At 47.4% G+C, this 21,927-nt stretch overlaps 1 protein-coding gene across 1 annotated transcript in view; it reads right to left on the bottom strand.

Moving 5' to 3' along the window:
* The window catches only part of NXN (nucleoredoxin), a 249,879-nt gene extending 230,502 nt beyond the window's left edge, over positions 1 to 19,377 (bottom strand). The window contains exon 1 of the mRNA XM_069757364.1: positions 18,789 to 19,377. Within this exon, the coding sequence (XP_069613465.1) occupies positions 18,789 to 19,106 (318 nt within the window). The 5' untranslated portion in view covers positions 19,107 to 19,377. The remainder of the gene's footprint in view (positions 1 to 18,788) is intronic.
* Positions 19,378 to 21,927: the final 2,550 nt, after the last annotated feature.

The raw sequence follows: 21,927 nt of genomic DNA, 5'->3' as shown, positions 1-21,927 counted from the left end.
TAAGCACTAGTGAAGAGCGAATGTGCTCATAAGTAGAGTTGAGCGACCTTGACCTTTTTAGAGTCGAGCCGGGTTTTGCGAAACCCGACTATGTCCAAAGTCGGGTCGAGTGAAATCGGCCGATTATGACGTAAAGTCGGGATCGACCGAAACACGAAACCCAATGCAAGTCAATGGGGCAGCATAGTCGGCAGTGAGTGGGGGCCAGGAAAACACCTAGAGTGCCCATTTTAATGTCAAAACCATCCATTCTTCTTAATGAAGCTTGTCAAGCGTAATTTACCTTAAAATAATTGGAAGGCATTTGAAATTGGGGGTCATTTGGCTAAAGTTGTGGGGGGTAGGGCTGGTTCAAGTAATTAGTGGGCCCAGTAAATCTGGACCACGTCACGGCAGTGGAGCAGGGAGAGGTAAGTATTTCAACTTTGCAAGTGCTGTGATCCTGAGCAAGCAGGGGGGGGCCCACTCGTTGGCATTGGCACTGGCACAGGGCCCCTCAAAGTACAGCGGTGTGTTTGCACGGCGGGGGCGCCTCCCACCGGCAGCAACACTTTTGCGTACTATGAGAGGCCCTGTGCCAGTGACGTCGCCAACTAGTATTCCTCCCCCCACCTGATGAAGGAACCTGCACTTTCATCTGCACCTTCCTCTTTGTCCCCGTGTAAGGTGGTATGGTATGCGGGAAGAGCAACCTGACTTTCAGCAGGGTCACAATGTTGTTGTGTAGCGTGCACGGGGAATGTTGCGTTATGGGTCAATGTACCAGCAGACTCATCTATCACTGGCTGGGCAATGGGCACGATGAAGTGGAAACACAGATATAGGCCCAAAGAAGAAAGTGGGCTAAATGCAGTTCAAAATTGGTAACACAGGAATAACCAGGGGGCATTGCAGTGGAGGACAACTGGAATGAGAGGCTGACACAGAGAGTAGGGCCAAATCAGTAAGTAGTCGAAATGCAGTTCAAAATTGGCAACCGTAGTAAACAGGCGGCACAGCTTTGTTCAGTGGAGGAGAACAGCAAGGAGTGGCAGACACCGATAGTAGGCCCCAACCCAACTAGTAGGCCAAATGCAGTCTAACATTAACAACTACTTAACGAGAGGCTGAAAATGGAATTTCAGGACAGGAAACCAGGAGAACAGCAAGGAGTGGCAGACACCGATAGTAGGCCCCAAACCAACTAGTACGCCAAATGCAGTTGTTCCATTTAACCACAATTTAATGAGAGCCTGAAGATAGAAGCTCAGGAAAGGCAACCTGGGGAACACCTTGGAGTGTAACACACCATCTCTCTCCACCCCATACCCATTTTGTAGGCCTAATGCTGTGTACTTTTCTACAACTACTAAACGAGAGTCGGAAGACCGAAGCAATGGCAAGGAAACCTGGGGAACACCTTGGAGTGTAACACACCATCTCTCTCCACCCCATACCCAATTTGTAGGCCTAATGCAGCCTACTTTCCGACACCTACTAAACGAGAGCATGAAGATCGAAGCTCAGGAAAGGCAACCTGGGGAACACCTTGGAGTGTAACACACCATCTCTCTCCACCCCATACCCATTTTTTAGGCCTAATGCAGTGTACTTTTCTACAACTACTAAACGAGAGTCGGAAGACCGAAGCAATGGCAAGGAAACCTGGGGAACACCTTGGAGTGTAACACACCATCTCTCTCCACCCCATTCCCCATTTTTTAGGCCTAATGCAGCCTACTTTCCGACACCTACTAAACGAGAGCATGAAGATCGAAGCTCAGGAAAGGCAACCTGGGGAACACCTTGGAGTGTAACACACCATCTCTCTCCACCCCATACCCATTTTGTAGGCCTAATGCTGTGTACTTTTCTACAACTACTAAACGAGAGTTGGAAGACCGAAGCAATGGCAAGGAAACCTGGGGAACACCTTGGAGTGTAACACACCATCTCTCTCCACCCCATACCCAATTTGTAGGCCTAATGCAGCCTACTTTCCGACACCTACTAAACGAGAGCATGAAGATCGAAGCTCAGGAAAGGCAACCTGGTGAAAACCTTGGAGTGTAACACAACCTGTCTCTACACCCCATACACAATTAGTAGGCCTAATGCAGCGTAGTTTCCAACAGCTACTAAACGAGAGCCGGAAGATCGAAGCTCAGGAAAGGCAACCTGGGGAACACCTTGGAGTGTAACACAACCTCTCTCTACACCACGGAAGGGCTGATTCTTAGGAAGGAAGGCTGTTGTAAATAAGCATTGCGCGTCCGAGGGTGATTATATTCTTATTCGGTATCTACTCACCCTCGGACGCGCCATGCTTCTTGATTTGTAATTAATGTTTATTTGCAATGTGCTTTTGACTTACTCAATTATTTTTTTAATTATTGATTTTATTAAATTAATAGTTTAACATCTTATTGGAAATAATTTAAAGGAGACGCGACAGGACAACACTCGGTGGATGCCATATCTGTGTTAACAACTCCAAAAAACTTTCAGTTAACTTCTTGCAGGAGAAAGAAATTGTAGCTGTTGGACCTTTGTAGTACAGTTCCAGATATTTGTTGTGTGTTTGTTTTGATTGTTAAAATGTCTGCATTGGAGATCTCAACACGATCTTATTTTTTATAATCAAATTAATTTTTTAAATATTTTATTAGGTTGGTTCAAGGGGTACACGGGCCGCAGTAGACAGGTCAGTGGAGGCCTAGTGGAAGGAGGGACCACAGACAGGCATCGAAGGCCTAAAATAATAACACATGGCTGTAGGCAATTTTAAATTGGTTCCAGGGGTACACGGGCAGCAGTGCCCTGGTCAGTGTAGTAGTAGTTGAAAGAATGGACCGCAGACAGGCATCGAAGGCCTAAAATAAAAAAATTGGGCTGGCTGTAGGCAATTTTAAATTGGTTCCAGGGGTACACGGGCAGCAGTGGTGTGGTCAGTGGAGGCCTAGTGGAAGGAGTGACCACAGACAGGCATCGAAGGCCTAAAATATTAACACATGGCTGTAGTCAATTTTAAATTGGTTCCAGGGGTACTTGGGCAGCAGTGCCCTGGTCAGTGTAGTAGTAGTTGAAAGAATGGACCGCAGACAGGCATCGAAGGCCTAAAATAAAAAAATTGGGCTGGCTGTAGGCAATTTTAAATTGGTTCCAGGGGTACACGGGCAGCAGTGGTGTGGTCAGTGGAGGCCTAGTGGAAGGAGTGACCGCAGACAGGCATCGAAGGCCTAAAATAATAAAACATGGCTGTAGGCAATTTTAAATTGGTTCCAGGGGTACACGGGCAGCAGTGGTCTGGTCAGTGGAAGTCTAGTGGAAGGAGTGACCGCAGACAGGCTTCGAAGGCCTAACATAACAAACTTGGGCTGGCTGTAGGCACTTTTAAATTGGTTCCAGGGGTACATGGGCAGCAGTGTATGGTCAGTGGAAGTCTAGTGGAAGGAGTGACCGCAGACAGGCTTCCAAGGCCTAACATAACAAACTTGGGCTGGCTGTAGGCACTTTTAAATTGGTTCCAGGGGTACACGGGCAGCAGTGGTCTGGTCAGTGGAAGTCTAGTGGAAGGAGTGACCGCAGACAGGCTTCCAAGGCCTAACATAACAAACTTGGGCTGGCTGTAGGCACTTTTAAATTGGTTCCAGGGGTACACGGGCAGCAGTGGTCTGGTCAGTGGAAGTCTAGTGGAAGGAGTGACCGCAGACAGGCTTCCAAGGCCTAACATAACAAACTTGGGCTGGCTGTAGGCACTTTTAAATTGGTTCCAGGGGTACATGGGCAGCAGTGTATGGTCAGTGGAAGTCTAGTGGAAGGAGTGACCGCAGACAGGCTTCCAAGGCCTAACATAACAAACTTGGGCTGGCTGTAGGCACTTTTAAATTGGTTCCAGGGGTACACGGGCAGCAGTGGTCTGGTCAGTGGAAGTCTAGTGGAAGGAGTGACCGCAGACAGGCTTCGAAGGCCTAACATAACAAACTTGGGCTGGCTGTAGGCACTTTTAAATTGGTTCCAGGGGTACATGGGCAGCAGTGGTCTGGTCAGTGGAAGTCTAGTGGAAGGAGTGACCGCAGACAGGCTTCCAAGGCCTAACATAACAAACTTGGGCTGGCTGTAGGCACTTTTAAATTGGTTCCAGGGGTACACGGGCAGCAGTGGTCTGGTCAGTGGAAGTCTAGTGGAAGGAGTGACCGCAGACAGGCTTCGAAGGCCTAACATAACAAACTTGGGCTGGCTGTAGGCACTTTTAAATTGGTTCCAGGGGTACATGGGCAGCAGTGTATGGTCAGTGGAAGTCTAGTGGAAGGAGTGACCGCAGACAGGCTTCCAAGGCCTAACATAACAAACTTGGGCTGGCTGTAGGCACTTTTAAATTGGTTCCAGGGGTACACGGGCAGCAGTGGTCTGGTCAGTGGAAGTCTAGTGGAAGGAGTGACCGCAGACAGGCTTCCAAGGCCTAACATAACAAACTTGGGCTGGCTGTAGGCACTTTTAAATTGGTTCCAGGGGTACACGGGCAGCAGTGGTCTGGTCAGTGGAAGTCTAGTGGAAGGAGTGACCGCAGACAGGCTTCGAAGGCCTAACATAACAAACTTGGGCTGGCTGTAGGCACTTTTAAATTGGTTCCAGGGGTACATGGGCAGCAGTGGTCTGGTCAGTGGAAGTCTAGTGGAAGGAGTGACCGCAGACAGGCTTCCAAGGCCTAACATAACAAAATTGGGCTGGCTGTAGGCACTTTAAATTGGTTCCAGGGGTACATGGGCAGCAGTGTATGGTCAGTGGAAGTCTAGTGGAAGGAGTGACGGCAGACAGTCTTCGAAGGCCTAACATAACAAAATTGGGCTGACTATAGGCACTTTTAAATTGGTTCCAGGGTAACACGGCCAGCAGTGGCCTGGTCAGTGTAGTAGTTGTAGAAAGAAGGGACCGCAGACAGGCTTCGAAGGCCTAACATAACAAAAATGTCAAAACAATGGTATTGTCAGTGCCAGGCATTGAAGGATGTCAGCGCCTAGACTACACATTGGTGAAGCTGTGAGAGATAATTTTGCTAGTGGTAGAGCACTGTTTGAGCTGGGGGGGGAACTGGCTTGTGGCCGGCGGTACAGGCACAGGGCCCTTCATATTACAACGGTGTGTCTGACGTTGGGTGCGCACCACCACCGCCAGAGACACTTTATTGTACTATGAGGGACCCAGTGGCAGTGCCGTCGACCAAAAGCGGCCACACCCACCTCTTCAGACAAACAGCACTCTCAAGGGTCCAAGCGCAAAGTGGCGATAGCACGGCCCCGTGTGGGGAGTTTGGCCATTTCGTGAGGTGGAAACATGTCGTATGCTGGACAATCAGGTGAAGAAAATTACGAGATTGGAAAAGTCATTCAGAATAGTCCACAGGCAAGACCTTTTCATAGGAAAGCTAGGTGTCAGCCGGGCAGGGTGGGGCAAAAGATTTTGAAATCCAGTTGTGGTTCATTTTAATGAAGGTTAGATCATCTACATTTTGGGTAGCCAGACGAGTCCTTTTTTCTGTTAGTATTGAACCTGCAGCACTGAATACACTTTCTGATAGGACACTAGCTGCCGGGCAAGCAAGCTCCTGCAATGCATATTCTGCCAATTCTGGCCAGGTGTCTAATTTGGATGCCCAGTAATCAAATGGGAATGACGGTTGAGGGAGAACGTCGATAAGGGATGAAAAATAGTTTGTAACCATACTGGACAAATGTTGTCTCCTGTCACTTTGAATTGATGCTGCAGTACCTGTCCTGTCTGCGGTCATAGAAAAATCACTCCACAACCTGGTCAGAAAACCCCTCTGGCCAACGCCACTTCTGATTTCTGCCCCTCTAACACCTCTGGTCTGCTGGCCCCTGGAGCTCGTGTGAGAACGATCACGGGCGCTGTGTGCAGGGAATGCCAGAAGCAAACGGTCAACAAGAGTTGATTGTTTTGTTGCTAATATTAGTTCCAAGTTCTCATGTGGCATAATATTTTGCAATTTGCCTTTATAGCGAGGATCAAGGAGGCAGGCCAACCAGTAATCGTCATCGTTCATCATTTTTGTAATGCGTGTGTCCCTTTTGAGGATACGCAAGGCATAATCCGCCATGTGGGCCAAAGTTCCCGTTGTCAAATCTGCGGTTGTGCTTGGTTGAGGGGCAGTTGCAGGCAAATCTACGTCACTTGTGTCCCTCAAAAAACCAGAACCCGGCCTTGCCACGCCACCAATTTCCCGTGCCCCCGGGAAAGCTTCCTCATTAAAAATATACTCATCCCCATCATCCTCCTCATCCTCCACCTCCTCTTCGCCCGGTACCTCGTCATGTACACTGCCCTGACCAGACAATCGCTGACTGTCATCAAGGCTTTCCTCTTCCTCTGGTGCAGACGCCTGATCCTTTATGTGCGTCAAACTTTGCATCAGCAGACGCATTAGGGGGATGCTCATGCTTATTATGGCGTTGTCTGCACTAACCAGCCGTGTGCATTCCTCAAAACACTGAAGGACTTGACACATGTCTTGAATCTTCGACCACTGCACACCTGACAACTCCATGTCTGCCATCCTACTGCCTGCCCGTGTATGTGTATCCTCCCACAAAAACATAACAGCCCGCCTCTGTTCGCACAGTCTCTGAAGCATGTGCAGTGTTGAGTTCCACCTTGTTGCAACGTCTATGATTAGGCGATGCTGGGGAAGGTTCAAAGAACGCTGATAGGTCTGCATACGGCTGGAGTGTACAGGCGAACGGCGGATATGTGCGCAAAGTCCACGCACTTTGAGGAGCAGGTCGGATAACCCCGGATAACTTTTCAGGAAGCACTGCACCACCAGGTTTAAGGTGTGAGCCAGGCAAGGAATGTGTTTCAGTTGGGAAAGGGAGATGGCAGCCATGAAATTCCTTCCGTTATCACTCACTACCTTGCCTGCCTCAAGATCTACAGTGCCCAGCCACGACTGCGTTTCTTGCTGCAAGAACTCGGACAGAACTTCCGCGGTGTGTCTATTGTCGCCCAAACACTTCATAGCCAATACAGCCTGCTGACGTATGCCAGTAGCTGCCCCATAATGGGAGACCTGGTGTGCAACAGTGGCAGGTGCGGATGGAGTGTTTGTGCGACTGCGGTCTGTGGACGAGCTCTTGCTTCTGCAGGAGGACGAGGAGGAGGAGGAGGAGGAGGGGGTGCGAACGGCTACAGACAACTGTTTACTAGACCGTGGGCTAGGCAGAACTGTCCCAAACTTGCTGTCCCCTGTGGACCCTGAATCCACCACATTTACCCAGTGTGCCGTGATGGACACGTAACGTCCCTGGCCATGCCTACTGGTCCATGCATCTGTTGTCAGGTGCACCTTTGTGCTCACAGATTGCCTGAGTGCATGGACGATGCGCTCTTTAACATGCTGGTGGAGGGCTGGGATGGCTTTTCTGGAAAAAAAGTGTCGACTGGGTAGCTCGTAGCGTGGTACAGCGTAGTCCATCAGGTCTTTGAAAGCTTCGCTTTCAACTAACCGGTAGGGCATCATCTCTAACGAGATTAGTCTAGCTATGTGGGCGTTCAAACCCTGTGTACGCGGATGCGAGGCTAAGTATTTCCTTTTTCTAACCATAGTCTCATGTAGGGTGAGCTGGACTGGAGAGATGGAGATCGTGGAACTAGCGGGGGTGCCGGTGGACATGGCAGACTGAGAGACGGTGGGAGATGGTATTGTTGCCGCCGGTGCCCTAGATGCAGTGTTTCCTACTACGAAACTGGTGATTCCCTGACCCTGACTGCTTTGGCCTGGCAAAGATACCTGCACAGATACAGCAGGTGGTGCGCTAAATGGTGGTCCTACACTGCCGGAAGGGATGTTGCGTTGATGACTAGCTTCATTGGCCGAGGGTGCAACAACCTTAAGGGACGTTTGGTAGTTAGTCCAAGCTTTCAAATGCATGGTGGTTAAATGTCTATGCATGCAACTAGTATTGAGACTTTTCAGATTCTGACCTCTGCTTAAGGAAGTAGAACATTTTTGACAGATGACTTTGCGCTGATCAATTGGATGTTGTTTAAAAAAATGCCAGACTGCACTCTTTCTAGCATCGGATACCTTTTCAGGCATTGCAGACTGAGCTTTAACCGGATGGCCACGCTGTCCTCCACCAGGTTTTGGCTTTGCCACGCGTTTTGGGCAAGATACGGGCCCGGCAGATGGAACCTGTGGCGATGTTGATGCCTGCTGCGGCCCCTCCTCCTCCTCTGCTTCAGAACTGCTGCCGCCTGCACCCTGTTCCCCCAATGGCTGCCAATCGGGGTCAAGAACTGGGTCATCTAATAACTCTTCTTGTACCTCCTGCGCAACTTCGTCTGTGTCACCGTGTCGTTCGGTGGTATAGCGTTCGTGATGGGGCAACATAGTCTCATCAGGGTCTGATTCTTGATCAGCACCCTGCGAGGGCAATGTTGTGGTCTGAGTCAAAGGACCAGCATAGTAGTCTGGCTGTGGCTGTGCGTCAGTGCACTCCATGTCAGATTCAATTTGTAATGGGCATGGACTGTTAACTGCTTCACTTTCTAAGCCAGGGACGGTATGTGTAAAGAGCTCCATGGAGTAACCCGTTGTGTCGCCTGCTGCATTCTTCTCTGTTGTTGTTTTTGCTGAAGAGGACAAGGAAGTGACTTGTCCCTGACCGTGAACATCCACTAACGACGCGCTGCTTTTACTTTTACCAGTTTCACGAGAGGAGGCAAAAGAGCTAGAGGCTGAGTCAGCAAGATAAGCCAAAACTTGCTCTTGCTGCTCCGGCTTTAAAAGCGGTTTTCCTAATCCCAGAAAAGGGAGCGTTCGAGGCCTTGTGTAGCCGGACGACGAACCTGGCTCCACAGCTCCAGACTTAGGTGCAATATTTTTTTCCCCGCGACCACCTGATGCTCCACCACTACCACTACCCTCATTACCAGCTGACAATGAACGCCCCCGGCCACGACCTCTTCCACTAGACTTCCTCATTGTTTTAAAAACGTAACCAAACTAACGTTATTTGTTGCAGTCACACAACTTACACGGTGAGCTATAACTTCAGTATGATTTAGCTACCCCTTTACAGGTTGGTGAGACCACAGCGAAAATCAGGCCCAATGTTACACACTCTTTTTTTGGTGGCTGCAAATTAGAGAGATGCCCCACACGCAGGACTGTCACTGAAGCACAAATGTTAATATTAATGTCACACTATTATTTTTTTTTTATTTTTATTTTTTTCAGGAACACTTTAGAAACCCCCCCAAAAAAAAAACATTGATTTTTGCAGGGAGAATTTAGAAAACAAATGTAACAAACTATATGCTTTCTATGGGCCACTGAGTGAGAGATGACGCACACAGGAATCAGGAGTGGCACACAAGCCCAGAGGCCAATATTTTTCTACCAATGATTGATGGAGTTATTTTCTCTGGTAGATTTTGGAACCCAAATCAAGGAAAAAAAATATAGGCTTTCTATGGACCACAATTGGAGAGAGAGAGAGAGAGAGAGAGAGATGGCACACCCAGGAGTCAAGACTGGCACACAAGCAGAAAGGCCAATATTAATCTCCCACTGTTTTTTTTTTTTTTTTTTTTTTTTTTTCAGGGAGACTTTAGAAAAAAAAATAATAAAAAAAATATGATTTTATCAGGAAGAATTTAGAAACCAAATAAAATAAAATGATTTTTTCAGGGAGAATTTATAAAACAAATAAAACCAAAAATAGGCGTTCTATGGCCCACTGACTGAGAGATGACGCACCCAGGAGTCAAGACTGGCACACAAGCAGAAAGGCCAATATTAATCTCCCACTGTTTTGTTTTTTTTTTTTTTTTTTTTTCAGGGAGACTTTAGAAAAAAAAATAATAAAAAAAATATGATTTTATCAGGAAGAATTTAGAAACCAAATAAAATAAAATGATTTTTTCAGGGAGAATTTATAAAACAAATAAAACCAAAAATAGGCGTTCTATGGCCCACTGACTGAGAGATGACGCACACAGGAATCAGGAGTGGCACACAAGCCCAGAGGCCAATATTTTTCTACCAATGATTGATGGAGTTATTTTCTCTGGTAGATTTTGGAACCCAAATCAAGGAAAAAAAATATAGGCTTTCTATGGACCACAATTGGAGAGAGAGAGAGAGAGAGAGATGGCACACCCAGGAGTCAAGACTGGCACACAAGCAGAAAGGCCAATATTAATCTCCCACTGTTTTTTTTTTTTTTTTCAGGGAGACTTTAGAAAAAAAAATAATAAAAAAAATATGATTTTATCAGGAAGAATTTAGAAACCAAATAAAATAAAATGATTTTTTCAGGGAGAATTTATAAAACAAATAAAACCAAAAATAGGCGTTCTATGGCCCACTGACTGAGAGATGACGCACACAGGAATCAGGAGTGGCACACAAGCCCAGAGGCCAATATTTTTCTACCAATGATTGATGGAGTTATTTTCTCTGGTAGATTTTGGAACCCAAATCAAGGAAAAAAAATATAGGCTTTCTATGGACCACAATTGGAGAGAGAGAGAGAGAGAGAGAGAGAGAGAGAGAGATGGCACACCCAGGAGTCAAGACTGGCACACAAGCAGAAAGGCCAATATTAATCTCCCACTGTTTTTTTTGGTTGTTTTTTTTTTTTTTTTTTCAGGGAGACTTTAGAAAAAAAAATAATAAAAAAAATATGATTTTATCAGGAAGAATTTAGAAACCAAATAAAATAAAATGATTTTTTCAGGGAGAATTTATAAAACAAATAAAACCAAAAATAGGCGTTCTATGGCCCACTGACTGAGAGATGACGCACCCAGGAGTCAAGACTGGCACACAAGCAGAAAGGCCAATATTAATCTCCCACTGTTTTTTTTTTTTTTTTCAGGGAGACTTTAGAAAAAAAAATAATAAAAAAAATATGATTTTGTCAGGAAGAATTTAGAAACCAAATAAAATAAAATGATTTTTTCAGGGAGAATTTAGAAAACAAATAAAACCAAAAATAGGCGTTCTATAGCCCACTGACTAAGAGAGAGAGAGAGAGATGGAACGCTTAGTACTGGCACACAAGCCCAAAGGGCAATATTAATCTCCCTTTTTTTTCCAGGGAGAATTTCTAAAACCCCCAAAAAAAAAAAAATAGGCTTTCTATGGCCCACTATTTGTGAGAGAGATGGGACGCTCAGGACTGGCACAGATGGCACGCTCAGGACTGGCACAGAAGCCCAGAGGCCAATATTAATCTCCCTTTTTTTCTGGGAGAATTTATAAAACCAAAAAAATATTTAAATAGGCTTTCTATGGCCCACTATTTGTGAGAGAGATGGCACGCTCAGGACTGGCACAGATGGCACGCTCACAACTGGCACACAAGCCCAGAGGCCAATATTAATCTCCCTTTTTTCAGGGAAAATTTATAAAACAAAAAAAAAAAATTAAATAGGCTTTCTATGGCCCACTATTTGTGAGAGAGATGGCACGCTCAGGACTGGCACAGATGGCACGCTCACAACTGGCACACAAGCCCAGAGGCCAATATTAATCTCCCTTTTTTTCAGGGAGAATTTATAAAACCAAAAAAAAAATTAAATAGGCTTTCTATGGCCCACTATTTGTGAGAGAGATGGCACGCTCAGGGCTGGCACAGATGGCACGCTCAGGACTGGCACACAAGCCCAGAGGCCAATATTAATCTCCCTTTTTTTCAGGGAGAATTTATAAAACCCCAAAAAAAATAAAATAGGCTTTCTATGGCCCACTATTTGTGAGAGAGATGGCACGCTCAGGACTGGCACAGATGGCACGCTCACAACTGGCACACAAGCCCAAAGGCCAATATTAATCTCCCACTGTATTTTTATCAGGGAGAATTTATACACCCCACAAAAAAAAATACAGAAAAATGAAAAGGCTTTCTATGGCCCACTATGTGAGAGAGATGGCACACACAGGGATGGCACTCTAGCAGAAATGCCAAATTGCCAATCTTAATCTCCCACCAAAAAAAAAAAAACACAGGGAATGTCCTACAATTACTATCTCCCTGCCTGCAGTAATCTCAGCCAGGTATGGCAGGCAGCTACTATCTCCCTGCCTGCAGTAATCTCAGCCAGGTATGGCAGGCAGCAATAAGGAGTGGACTGATGCACAAATGAAATAAAAAGTGTGGACAAACAAAAAAGATAGCTGTGCAGAAAGGAAGGAACAAGAGGATTTGTGCTTTGAAAAAAGCAGTTGGTTTGCACAGCGGCGTACACACAGCAATGCAGCTATCAGGGAGCCTTCTAGGGCAGCCCAATGAGCTACAGCGCTGAGGGGAAAAAAAAAAAAAAAAAACTTCCACTGTCCCTGCACACCGAGGGTGGTGTTGGACAGTGCAAATCGCTGCAGCACAAGCGGTTTTGTGGTTAATGGACCCTGCCTAACGCTATCCCTGCTTCTGACAAAGCGGCAGCAACCTCTCCCTAAGCTCAGATCAGCAGCAGTAAGATGGCGGTCGGCGGGAACGCCTCTTTATAGCCCCTGTGACGTCGCAGACAGCAAGCCAATCACTGCAATGCCCTTCTCTAAGATGGTGGGGACCAGGACCTATGTCATCACGCTGCCCACACTCTGCGTTTACCTTCATTGGCTGAGAAATGGCGCTTTTCGCGTCATTGAAACGCGACTTTGGCGCGAAAGTCGCGTACCGCATGGCCGACCCCGCACAGGGGTCGGATCGGGTTTCATGAAACCCCGACTTAGCCAAAAGTCGGCGACTTTTGAAAATGTTCGACCCGTTTCGCTCAACCCTACTCATAAGGTGTTGTCCGAGCATGCTAGTGTGCTAACTGAATGTCTTCGGTGCTCTCAAAAAATATGTTTGAGTCTTCACGGCTGCATGTCTTGCGGATCTTCAACAGCCGCAACAACACGCAATCCCAGCTTGTGTTACGGCTGTCAAACAGCCACGAAACATGCAGCGGCGGGGAGTCGAACATATTTTTCGAGCACGCTGAAGACACACTAGTTAGCACACTAACGGTTAGCACACTAGTATGCTCAGACAGCACCTTACCCTAGCACGTTCGCTCACCACTACTAAGCACTAGGTTTAGGGTAAGTTAACACAGGGCGTTTTTGCGGCTTTTTTTCTGCAGCAAAACCTGATTTTCTTGGTACGAAAGAAGCTGCATCAAAAACGCAGGTTTTGGTGCGTTTTTTTCTTTGTCCATGCTAATGTGCTTGAATTTTCAACAGCAAAACCTCAGCAAATAATTATACCTACGTTTTTGCTGCGTTTGTTTTCAACACCCATTCGAGTCAATGGGTGAAAAACGCTGAAAAAAATGCAGCAAAAACGCTGAAAGAAGTGACATGCTCTATGTCCAAAAAAACACAGAAAAGCACAAAATACTGACACAAAAAAAACCAAATGTGTGTGCACGAGATTTCTGAAATCTCATAGTCTTTGCTGGTACTGTAAAAAGCAGCTGAAAATTAGCATAAAAAAGCAGCAAAAATGCCCTGTGTTAGGCTGCCGTCACACTAGCAGTATCTGGTCAGTATTTTACATCAGTATTTGTAGCCAAAACCAGGAGTGGAACAATTAGAGGAAAAGTATAATAGAAACATATGCACCACTTCTGCATTTATCACCCACTCCTGGTTTTGGCTACAAATACTGATGTAAAATACTGACCAAATACTGCTAGTGTGACGGCAGCCTTAACTTAAGGTACCGTCACACTCAGCAACTTTTGAACGATAGCGATCCGTGACGTTGCAGCGTCCTGGATAGCGATATCGTTGTGTTTGACACGCAGCAGCGATCAGGATCCTGCTGTGACATCGCTGGTCGGAGCTGAAATTCCAGAACTTTATTTCGTCGCTGGATCACCCGCTGACATCGCCGATCCAGCGATGTGTTCACTGGTAACCAGGGTAAATATCGGGTTACTAAACGAAGGGCCGCGTTTAGTAACCCGATGTTTACCCTGGTTACCATTGTAAATGTAAAAAAAAAAAAAAAACACTACATACTTACATTCCGGTGTCTGTCGCGTCCCTCGCCTTCAGCTTCCCGCACTGACTTTGAGCGCCGGCCGTAAAGCAGAGCACAGCGATGACGTCACCGCTCTGCTTTACGGCCAGCACTCACAGTCAGTGCGGGAAGCTGAAGGCGAGGGACGTGACATACACCGGAATTTAAGTATGTAGTGTTTTTTTTTTTTTTACATTTACAATGGTAACCAGGGTAAACATCGGGTTACTAAGCACGGCCCTGTGCTTAGTAACCCGATGTTTACCCTGGTTACCCGGGGACCTCGGCATCGTTGGTCGCTGGAGAGCTGTCTGTGTGACAGCTTTCCAGCGACCAAACAGCGACGCTGCAGCGATCGGCATCGTTGTCTATATCGCTGCAGCGTCGCTAAATGTGACGGTACCTTTACCCTTAGAGAGGACAACCGAAGCAGAGGGCATGCACTCATGAGTATACTGGAATTATAACTATAGGTATAAATTAATTAGTTAGTCTGTATTCTATTACGCTTCCTTTTAGCAAATCGTACAATGGGTTGGGTAAACATGGAGCAGATCGCCCCCCAATACTATACTGTCTTTACCTAGAGCAGCATATTTGGATGATAGATCAGTCTATTTCAGATAGAAGCCACTAAACTCAGCCACGTGTCTGGTTCCTGGCACCACAATCCAACAGATGATTTTGTCAGGGAGAACGGTCTGTAGGAACCTTCCTGATGAGAGAAGCGGCCCCTCGACTGCCTTTCCCTACACAGTAGTACCCTGGCCACCAGCTGTGCAGAGAAACTGCAGCCGAATTGGATCGCCAGCAGTTTCACTGCAAAGTGGGTTGCTGGGAAGAGCACTTTACAAAGTCACTCTTTATTCTCAGGATCTGTTGGACATCTTATCATATCCCTCGCTTGGCCCCCATAAAATAAAAAGGCTTATACTTATCTCCTGCACTGGCACTGCTCCCGTGATGTCAGCACTCCATCTCCCGGGGTTCCCGCGCTGTTGTTGTCACTGTCCCCCACCTCCTGTCGAATTGAGCAGGAAGAGGAAGTCCGAGATTAGCTGCAGCCTGGACTTCCTCTTCATGTTTGATTTGTCCGAAGGCGGGACAGTGATGCCAGCAGCACTGAAACCTCGAGACCGCGGTAACGACGCCGACATGGGAGGCAAGTATAAGCTATATTATTTTATGGGGGACAAACATTTGGATCAAGGAGGGGTTGCCCTAGTAGTGGGCAACCCCTTTAACACTCATAGATACTAAAACTATTGGAACATCTGATTGATATGTCATAAATTTAAGAGATGCAAAAACCCCTTGAATAATTCACTCACTCTGATTTAAAGGGAATCTGTCATCTAATTTTGGCCATATAAGCTGCGGCCACCGCCATCAGGGGCTTATCTATAGCATTCTGAAAGGCTATGTGCACATGTGCAGGCTTTTTCTCGTTTTTTTTTTCGCGGTAAAAACGCTATAAAAACTCATTAAAAACGCATATATTATGCATCCTATCATTTAGAATGCATTCTGCATGTTTTGTGCACATGATGCGTTTTTTTCCGCGAAAAAACGCATTGCGGTAAAAAAAGCAGCATGTTCATTACTTTTGCGGATTTTCTGCGTTTTTCCCGCTATTCTATGCATTTGGGAAAAAACACACCAAAAACGTGTCAAAAATGCATGAAAAAACGCGAAAAAAACGCATGCGGATTTCTGGCAGAAATGTCCGGTTTTTGTCAGGAAAATTTCTGCAAGAAATCCTGACGTGTGCACATACCCTAATGCTGTAGATAAGCCCCAATGTAACCTGAAAGATAAGAAAAACAAGTTAGATTATGCTCACCCAGGGGCGGTCCGATGAGCGTCGCAGGTCCGGCGCCTCCTATCTTCATACGATGTCGTCATCCTCCTTGCTTCTGTTGCAACTCCGGCGCAGGCGTACTGATTTGCCTTGTTGAGGGCAACATAAAGTACTGCTTCCAGTCTCCTGCCCACTGTAGTACTTTGCCCCAGAATTACGCCTCCGCAGGAGCCGCAACTGAAGCAAGGAAGAGGACATCATCGCATGAAGATGGGAGGCGCTGGACCCCGACCTGCGACACCCATTGGACCCGAGCTGAACCGGGACCGCCCATGGGTGAGTTCTCTTGAACGTTTTTTCGTGCAGACGGTCCGCCAAAACAAGACAGATCCAGTGCATGACGGACGCGACGTATGGTCATATGTCGCGATCAGTCGGCAATAAAAGTCTATGGGCAAAAAACGCATCATGTGGCCACATTTGCAGGATCCGTTTTTGCCAAAAACGACGGATTGCAAAAAAACACTAGTGTGAAAGTAGCCTTAGACTACAAGTTTGCATTCACTTTGTTTGACTGCAGACTTGTAAATCCTCACATAACGCGCACATTGCAGAGAGGATTCTTCAATGCAGGGAGCAGCAGGTGAGTGACCTCAAGTATGCACTTTGCATACATGCTGTCAAGTGCCGAAAAGATGGGTGCGGCCTCGCTCACTGTAAGTGTACTGAGAGAGGCCGTTCCCAGTCCAGTTGGAGTGTGGCCGTAAGCATGCAAATCACAAATTTGCAGTCACATCACTACCAGCTGCTGGCACTGGAGAATCCTCATAGTGTGCGATGTGAAGATTCACAAGTCTGCAGTCACACAAAGTGACTGCAGACTTGTAGCCTACGGCTGGACAATCTTGGTCTTTATAGTTAGAGTAGGCAGACCGTGGATTGCACTGCAGCAGATAGTACACAATCATTTAAAACGGGGGTGGGGAATCTTTTTTCTGCCAAGGGCTATTTGGATATTTATGCCATAATTCGGGGGCCGTACAAACTCCACCCACAAAGTACATCCTGACTCTGCCACTGGTGTCAGGATGTAATCTTTCATTGCATGCCCTTCAATGTTCAGCAGTGAACACTGCATATGTGTGTGTGATAACAGAGCAAGAAGAAATTAATGAGGTTGGGAAATCAGAAGACACCTCCCTGCCCAAGAATGCTGTCCCTGAGAATCTGCTCGAGGGCCTCGTAAAAGGTCATCGAGGGCCGTAAATGGGCCTGAGGTTCCCCACCCCGATTTAAACTAAGGGCTGGCTTCATTTCTAATAACCAATGGCATTGTAGGTTATAAATATACTAGATTGTGGCCTGTTTCTAACGCATCGGGTATTCTAGAATATGCATGTCCCCGTAGCATATGGACAATGATGATTCCAGAATTCGCGGCAGACTGTGCTCGTCGCTGATTGGTCGAGGCAACCTTTATGACATCATCGTCGCCATGGCAACCATTATGACATCTACATCGATGCTGTGCCCGTCGCTGAATCAGAAACGTGGGATTTCTACGTCCTTTATGACATCATCGTCGCTGTGCCCGTTGCTGATTGGTCGAAGCCTGGCGGCCTCGACCAATCAGAGACGCGGGATTTCCAAGACAGACAGACAGACGGAAAAACCCTTAGACAATTATATATATATATATAGATTACAGAAAGATAACTGCCCAGAAAATTTTAATGTGATGGATCAAATGTCTTCTTTCAAGCTATGTAGCCTAGAAGTGTGGCTGCAAACCAGTGTACTCATTGACATTCGGAGCTCGGCTGCCAACCCAATTTATCAAGCAAATGCAAAAAAAAAAAAAAAAATATGACTGACCCAATAATAGGTGAATTACAAACTCCAATATATTGGAGTGTAGCTTGTAGGTCCTGGGCCTCAGTGCAAAAGCATAGTGGTCCATTTACATTATCTGATCGGTAGTTATTGAGTGCCGCCTGGAGGTTTGCGTAAAGCAACCTTCACACGGGGCCACCAACTCCTGAAGCGTTGCTCCATGTCACTGGCACGTGGAGATATCCCGGCATATGCCATCACATCACACCGGCTCTATATGCCACTGGCCAAAAGAATATTTGTGATGGCATCTTAAGCTATGTTCACAAGTTGCGTTTTTTTTCTGCAGGCAAAACCTGCTCTTGGTAGTAAAGAAATGGCTTACAAAAAAAAGGCAGATTTTGCTGTGTTTTTCATGCTGATACAGTTTAGTGTGTTATTCCCGAGTTTTCTGCACCATAAGGATATGTGCACGCGTTGCAGATTTCCTGTGCAGCGGGTTTTTTTCCACGCAAAAACGTTGCAGATCCGCAAGTGATTTACAGTACAATGTAAATCAATGACAAAAAAAAATGCCGATTAAAAGAAGGAGCATGTCATTTATTTGTGCGGATCTGCAGCGTTTCTGCACCCATTCCATAATAGAAATCCGCGGGGGTAAAAACGCACAAAATCCGCATAAAAACGTGCAGATTTTCAACTGTGTTTTCTGTCAAAGAGATGCAGAATCCGCACAGAAAATTCCGCCGGCAACGTGCGCACATAGCCTAATGCAGCAAAACCTGACACCTGCATTTTGCTGCTTTTTGCGCCGACTCATTCATTGCTTTCCATGGGTGAAGAAATGCTGCAAAAACGCTGAAAGCGACATGCCCCAGTTTTTAAAACACAGCAGTTTTCCAATTCAGTCAGGGAAAAAAAAAATAATAGGTGCATGAGATTTCGGAAATCATAGCCTTTGGCGCTGCTGTAAAACTAGGCTTTTAATTTGCATTTAAAAAAATGCAGCAAAAACGCAACGTGTGCACATAGACTGAAGCGTACGGGCTAGGGACAGATACTGGTGGTGTGAGCAGGAATTGGCAAGTTTCTCGGTACCCAATGCCCTGGCACGGTGGCCACCCTCCCCTCACCTTCTTGTGCTTCTCCTGGTACGGCAGTGCCAGCCAGGGCATGTCCTTGAGGAAGAGCTGCCATTTCTTCTGCTCGGGGTCCGAAGAGATGAATACAATCTCCAGGCGGTCCCGGGTCTTGCAGTAGAAGTCGCTGAGGCTGGGCAGCAGCTGCAGGCAGGGAGCGCTCACCCCGCAGCCGAAGAGCAGCCCGACCAGAGCCACCCTGGAGCCCAGAGCCTGGACGTCCACCTCCTCCCGCTCCGCCGTCACCAGCTTCTCTCCCAGCAGCTCCCGCAGCAGCCCCGAATCCTCCCCGTGCAGCCCGGGGCCCGACATGCTGCTGCTCGGCCTGGGGCCCCGTGTCTCGCGCGGTGCTAGTGCGGGCGTCAGAGACGGGCTCCCCGGCGGCCAGGAGGGGACGAGCCGTGTGCGCCACACGAGCCGCGCCGGAGTCCTGGCTGCACTGAGGCGATTGGCTGCAGCACACGGAGCCGGCTGCACAGGGCAGAGCGAGGGAGGGGGAGGAGAGCGGCCCTGTGTGGCGAGAGTGCCACCTGGGTGCCATGTATGGACATTCACTATTCCGCGCACAATTCCCTAGATTATTGTCTTTACTAATGTGTCCTCAGCCAGGACTGCCTCCCTCCCGCCTTAAGTCCAGCTGCTGACAGGACTCTTCTTTTTAAGGGAAAAGGGAGGTTTTGCAGTTTTTTCTTGCTAAATACTCCATATTTTTTTTTTCTACAAGTTTCTTTAGTGCATTTTAACTAATGAAGTACTGTATGAGGGTAGGTGCACACTTTCAGGAATTGGCAATGTTTTGGACACAGCCCATGTTCGCCCTCTCCAAAGCGCTGCCGGCAATTGAACGCAGGTGATGTGGCACGTGTTCACAGAACCGTGCGGATTCACTGCATCCAATACATTATATGGATGACATTAATCCCGTCTCCGCAAGCTAAATAGACATGCTGCGGTCAGGAAAGGCGCGCCGCATTTCCATCTCTGCGGGTGAGCCGTGGGTGTCTGTGGACGTATAGTGGGCATAGGATTTCTTGATATCCCATGCACTATGCTGTAACATCTGGATCCTGCTCAAGTATGAAGCGTTTACTTATCATCTGCACATACCTTAAGGGAATCGGTCACCCCCAAAATCGAAGGTGAGCTAAGCCCACCGGCATCAGGGGCTTATCTACAGCATTCTGGAATGCTGTAGATAAGCCCCCCAATATATCCTAAAAGATAAGAAAAAGAGGGTAGATTATACTCACCCAGGGGCGGTCCCAGTATGATGGGCGTCACGGTCCGGTCTGGGGCCTTCCATCTTCTTAGGATGACGTCCTCTTCTTGTCTTCACGCTGCGGCTCCAGCGCAGGCGTACTTTGCCCTGTTGAGGGCAGAGGAAAGTACTGCAGTGCGCAGGCGTTGGGCCTCTCTGACCTTTCCCTGCGCACTGCAGTACTTTGCTCTGCCCTCAACAGGGCAAAGTACACCTGCGCCGGAGCCGCAGCGTGAATACAAGAAGAGGACGTCATCCTAAGAAGATGGAAGGCCCCAGACCGGACCGTGACGCCCATCGTACTGGGACCGCCCCTGGGTGAGTATAATCTAACCTCTTTTTCTCATCTTTTAGGATACATCGGGGGCTTATCTACAGAATTTCAGAATGCTGTAAATAAGCCCCTGATGCTGGTGGGCTTAGCTCACCTTCGATTTTGGGGGCGGACAGGTTCCCTTTAAGGGTATGTGCGCAAGTTGAGTATTTGCTTGCCGACATTTCTGCAAGGTATCTGCATCCTTTGGCAGCAAAAATGCTGCAGCAAAGCAACGCGTTTTGACACTTTCTTTGGTTTTGTATGCGTTTTTGTACAGCAATTAAGGCTTTTTTACCTAAATATTTTCTCTAGTCACCTTCCACGACAGCATAGGAGGTTGTCTCCACGCATTAATAGGGGACAGGAAGCACAAGAGGTTAAAAGACCCGCCCACCTCCTATTCCCCAGTGTCTTTCCTGTCCCCCATGGGGCATGGAGAGGTTAACAGGTATGCTGTGTGGCCGGTGACTACGTTATTACCTTCTCAGTATCGGCCAGGCAGCGGCGGTCGGGTCTTCTCCGTAGTGAAGCTGCTCCTGTCTCCCCAGTGTCAGTGGATTCAGGGACCTGTCTTGGCCCTCCCGATCCTCTTCTGGGGTAAAGTGGGCCAGTGACCCCCGGCCGGAGGCCTCCAGCAGCCCTCCGGCTTCTCCTTCTCTCGCGCGCGCTGTTCGGCTAAGCCGGATGTGAGGTCAGAACACTTCCGGTTCTCGCGTTCCACTCTGGAGCACACTCACTTCCGGTTTGCGGCTGTCATGGCATCTGGAGGACCGAGCAGCATGCGGAGCACGGGAATGGGGGGTGTTATGACCTGGTGGTCAGGACAATAATGGACCTGGTGGTTAAGAGCACACGGAATGACCTGATAGTTACTGATAATAAGGACGAGCTCTGGGACGTGGGAACTCTGCTGACCGCAATCCCTAAACCTATCAAACACACTAGAAATAGCCGTGGATTGCGCCTAACGCTCCCTATGCAACTCGGCACAGCCTAAGAAACTAGCTAGCACCGAAGATAGAAAAACAAAGCCTACCTTGCCTCAGAGAAATTCCCCAAAGGAAAAGGCAGCCCCCCACATATAATGACTGTGAGTAAAGATGAAAATACAAACACAGAGATGAAATAGATTTAGCAAAGTGAGGCCCGACTTACTGAACAGACCGAGGATAGGAAAGGTTACTTTGCGGTCAGCACAAAAACCTACAAAAAGACCACGCAGAGGGCGCAAAAAGACCCTCCGCACCGACTCACGGTGCGGAGGCGCTCCCTCTGCGTCCCAGAGCTTCCAGCAAGCAAGACAACAAATTAAATAGCAAGCTGGACAGAAAAATAGCAAACCAAAGAAATACAAGCTGGAACTTAGCTTCTGATGGGAAGACAGGTCACAAGAACGATCCAGGAGTGAACAGACCAATACTGGAACATTGACAGGTGGCATGGAGCAAAGATCTAAGTGGAGTTAAATAGAGCAGCACCTAACGAATTAACCTCGTCACCTGTGAAACTCAGAAACAACCACCAGAGGAAGTCCATGGACAGAACCAGCCGAAGTACCA

This window comes from Ranitomeya imitator, chromosome 3 (genome assembly GCF_032444005.1).
Source record: "Ranitomeya imitator isolate aRanImi1 chromosome 3, aRanImi1.pri, whole genome shotgun sequence".
In the NCBI taxonomy this organism is placed as follows: Eukaryota; Metazoa; Chordata; class Amphibia; order Anura; family Dendrobatidae; genus Ranitomeya; species Ranitomeya imitator.
Note: the sequence above shows the minus strand (reverse complement) of the source record. Positions and strands in the feature narration are given on the sequence as shown.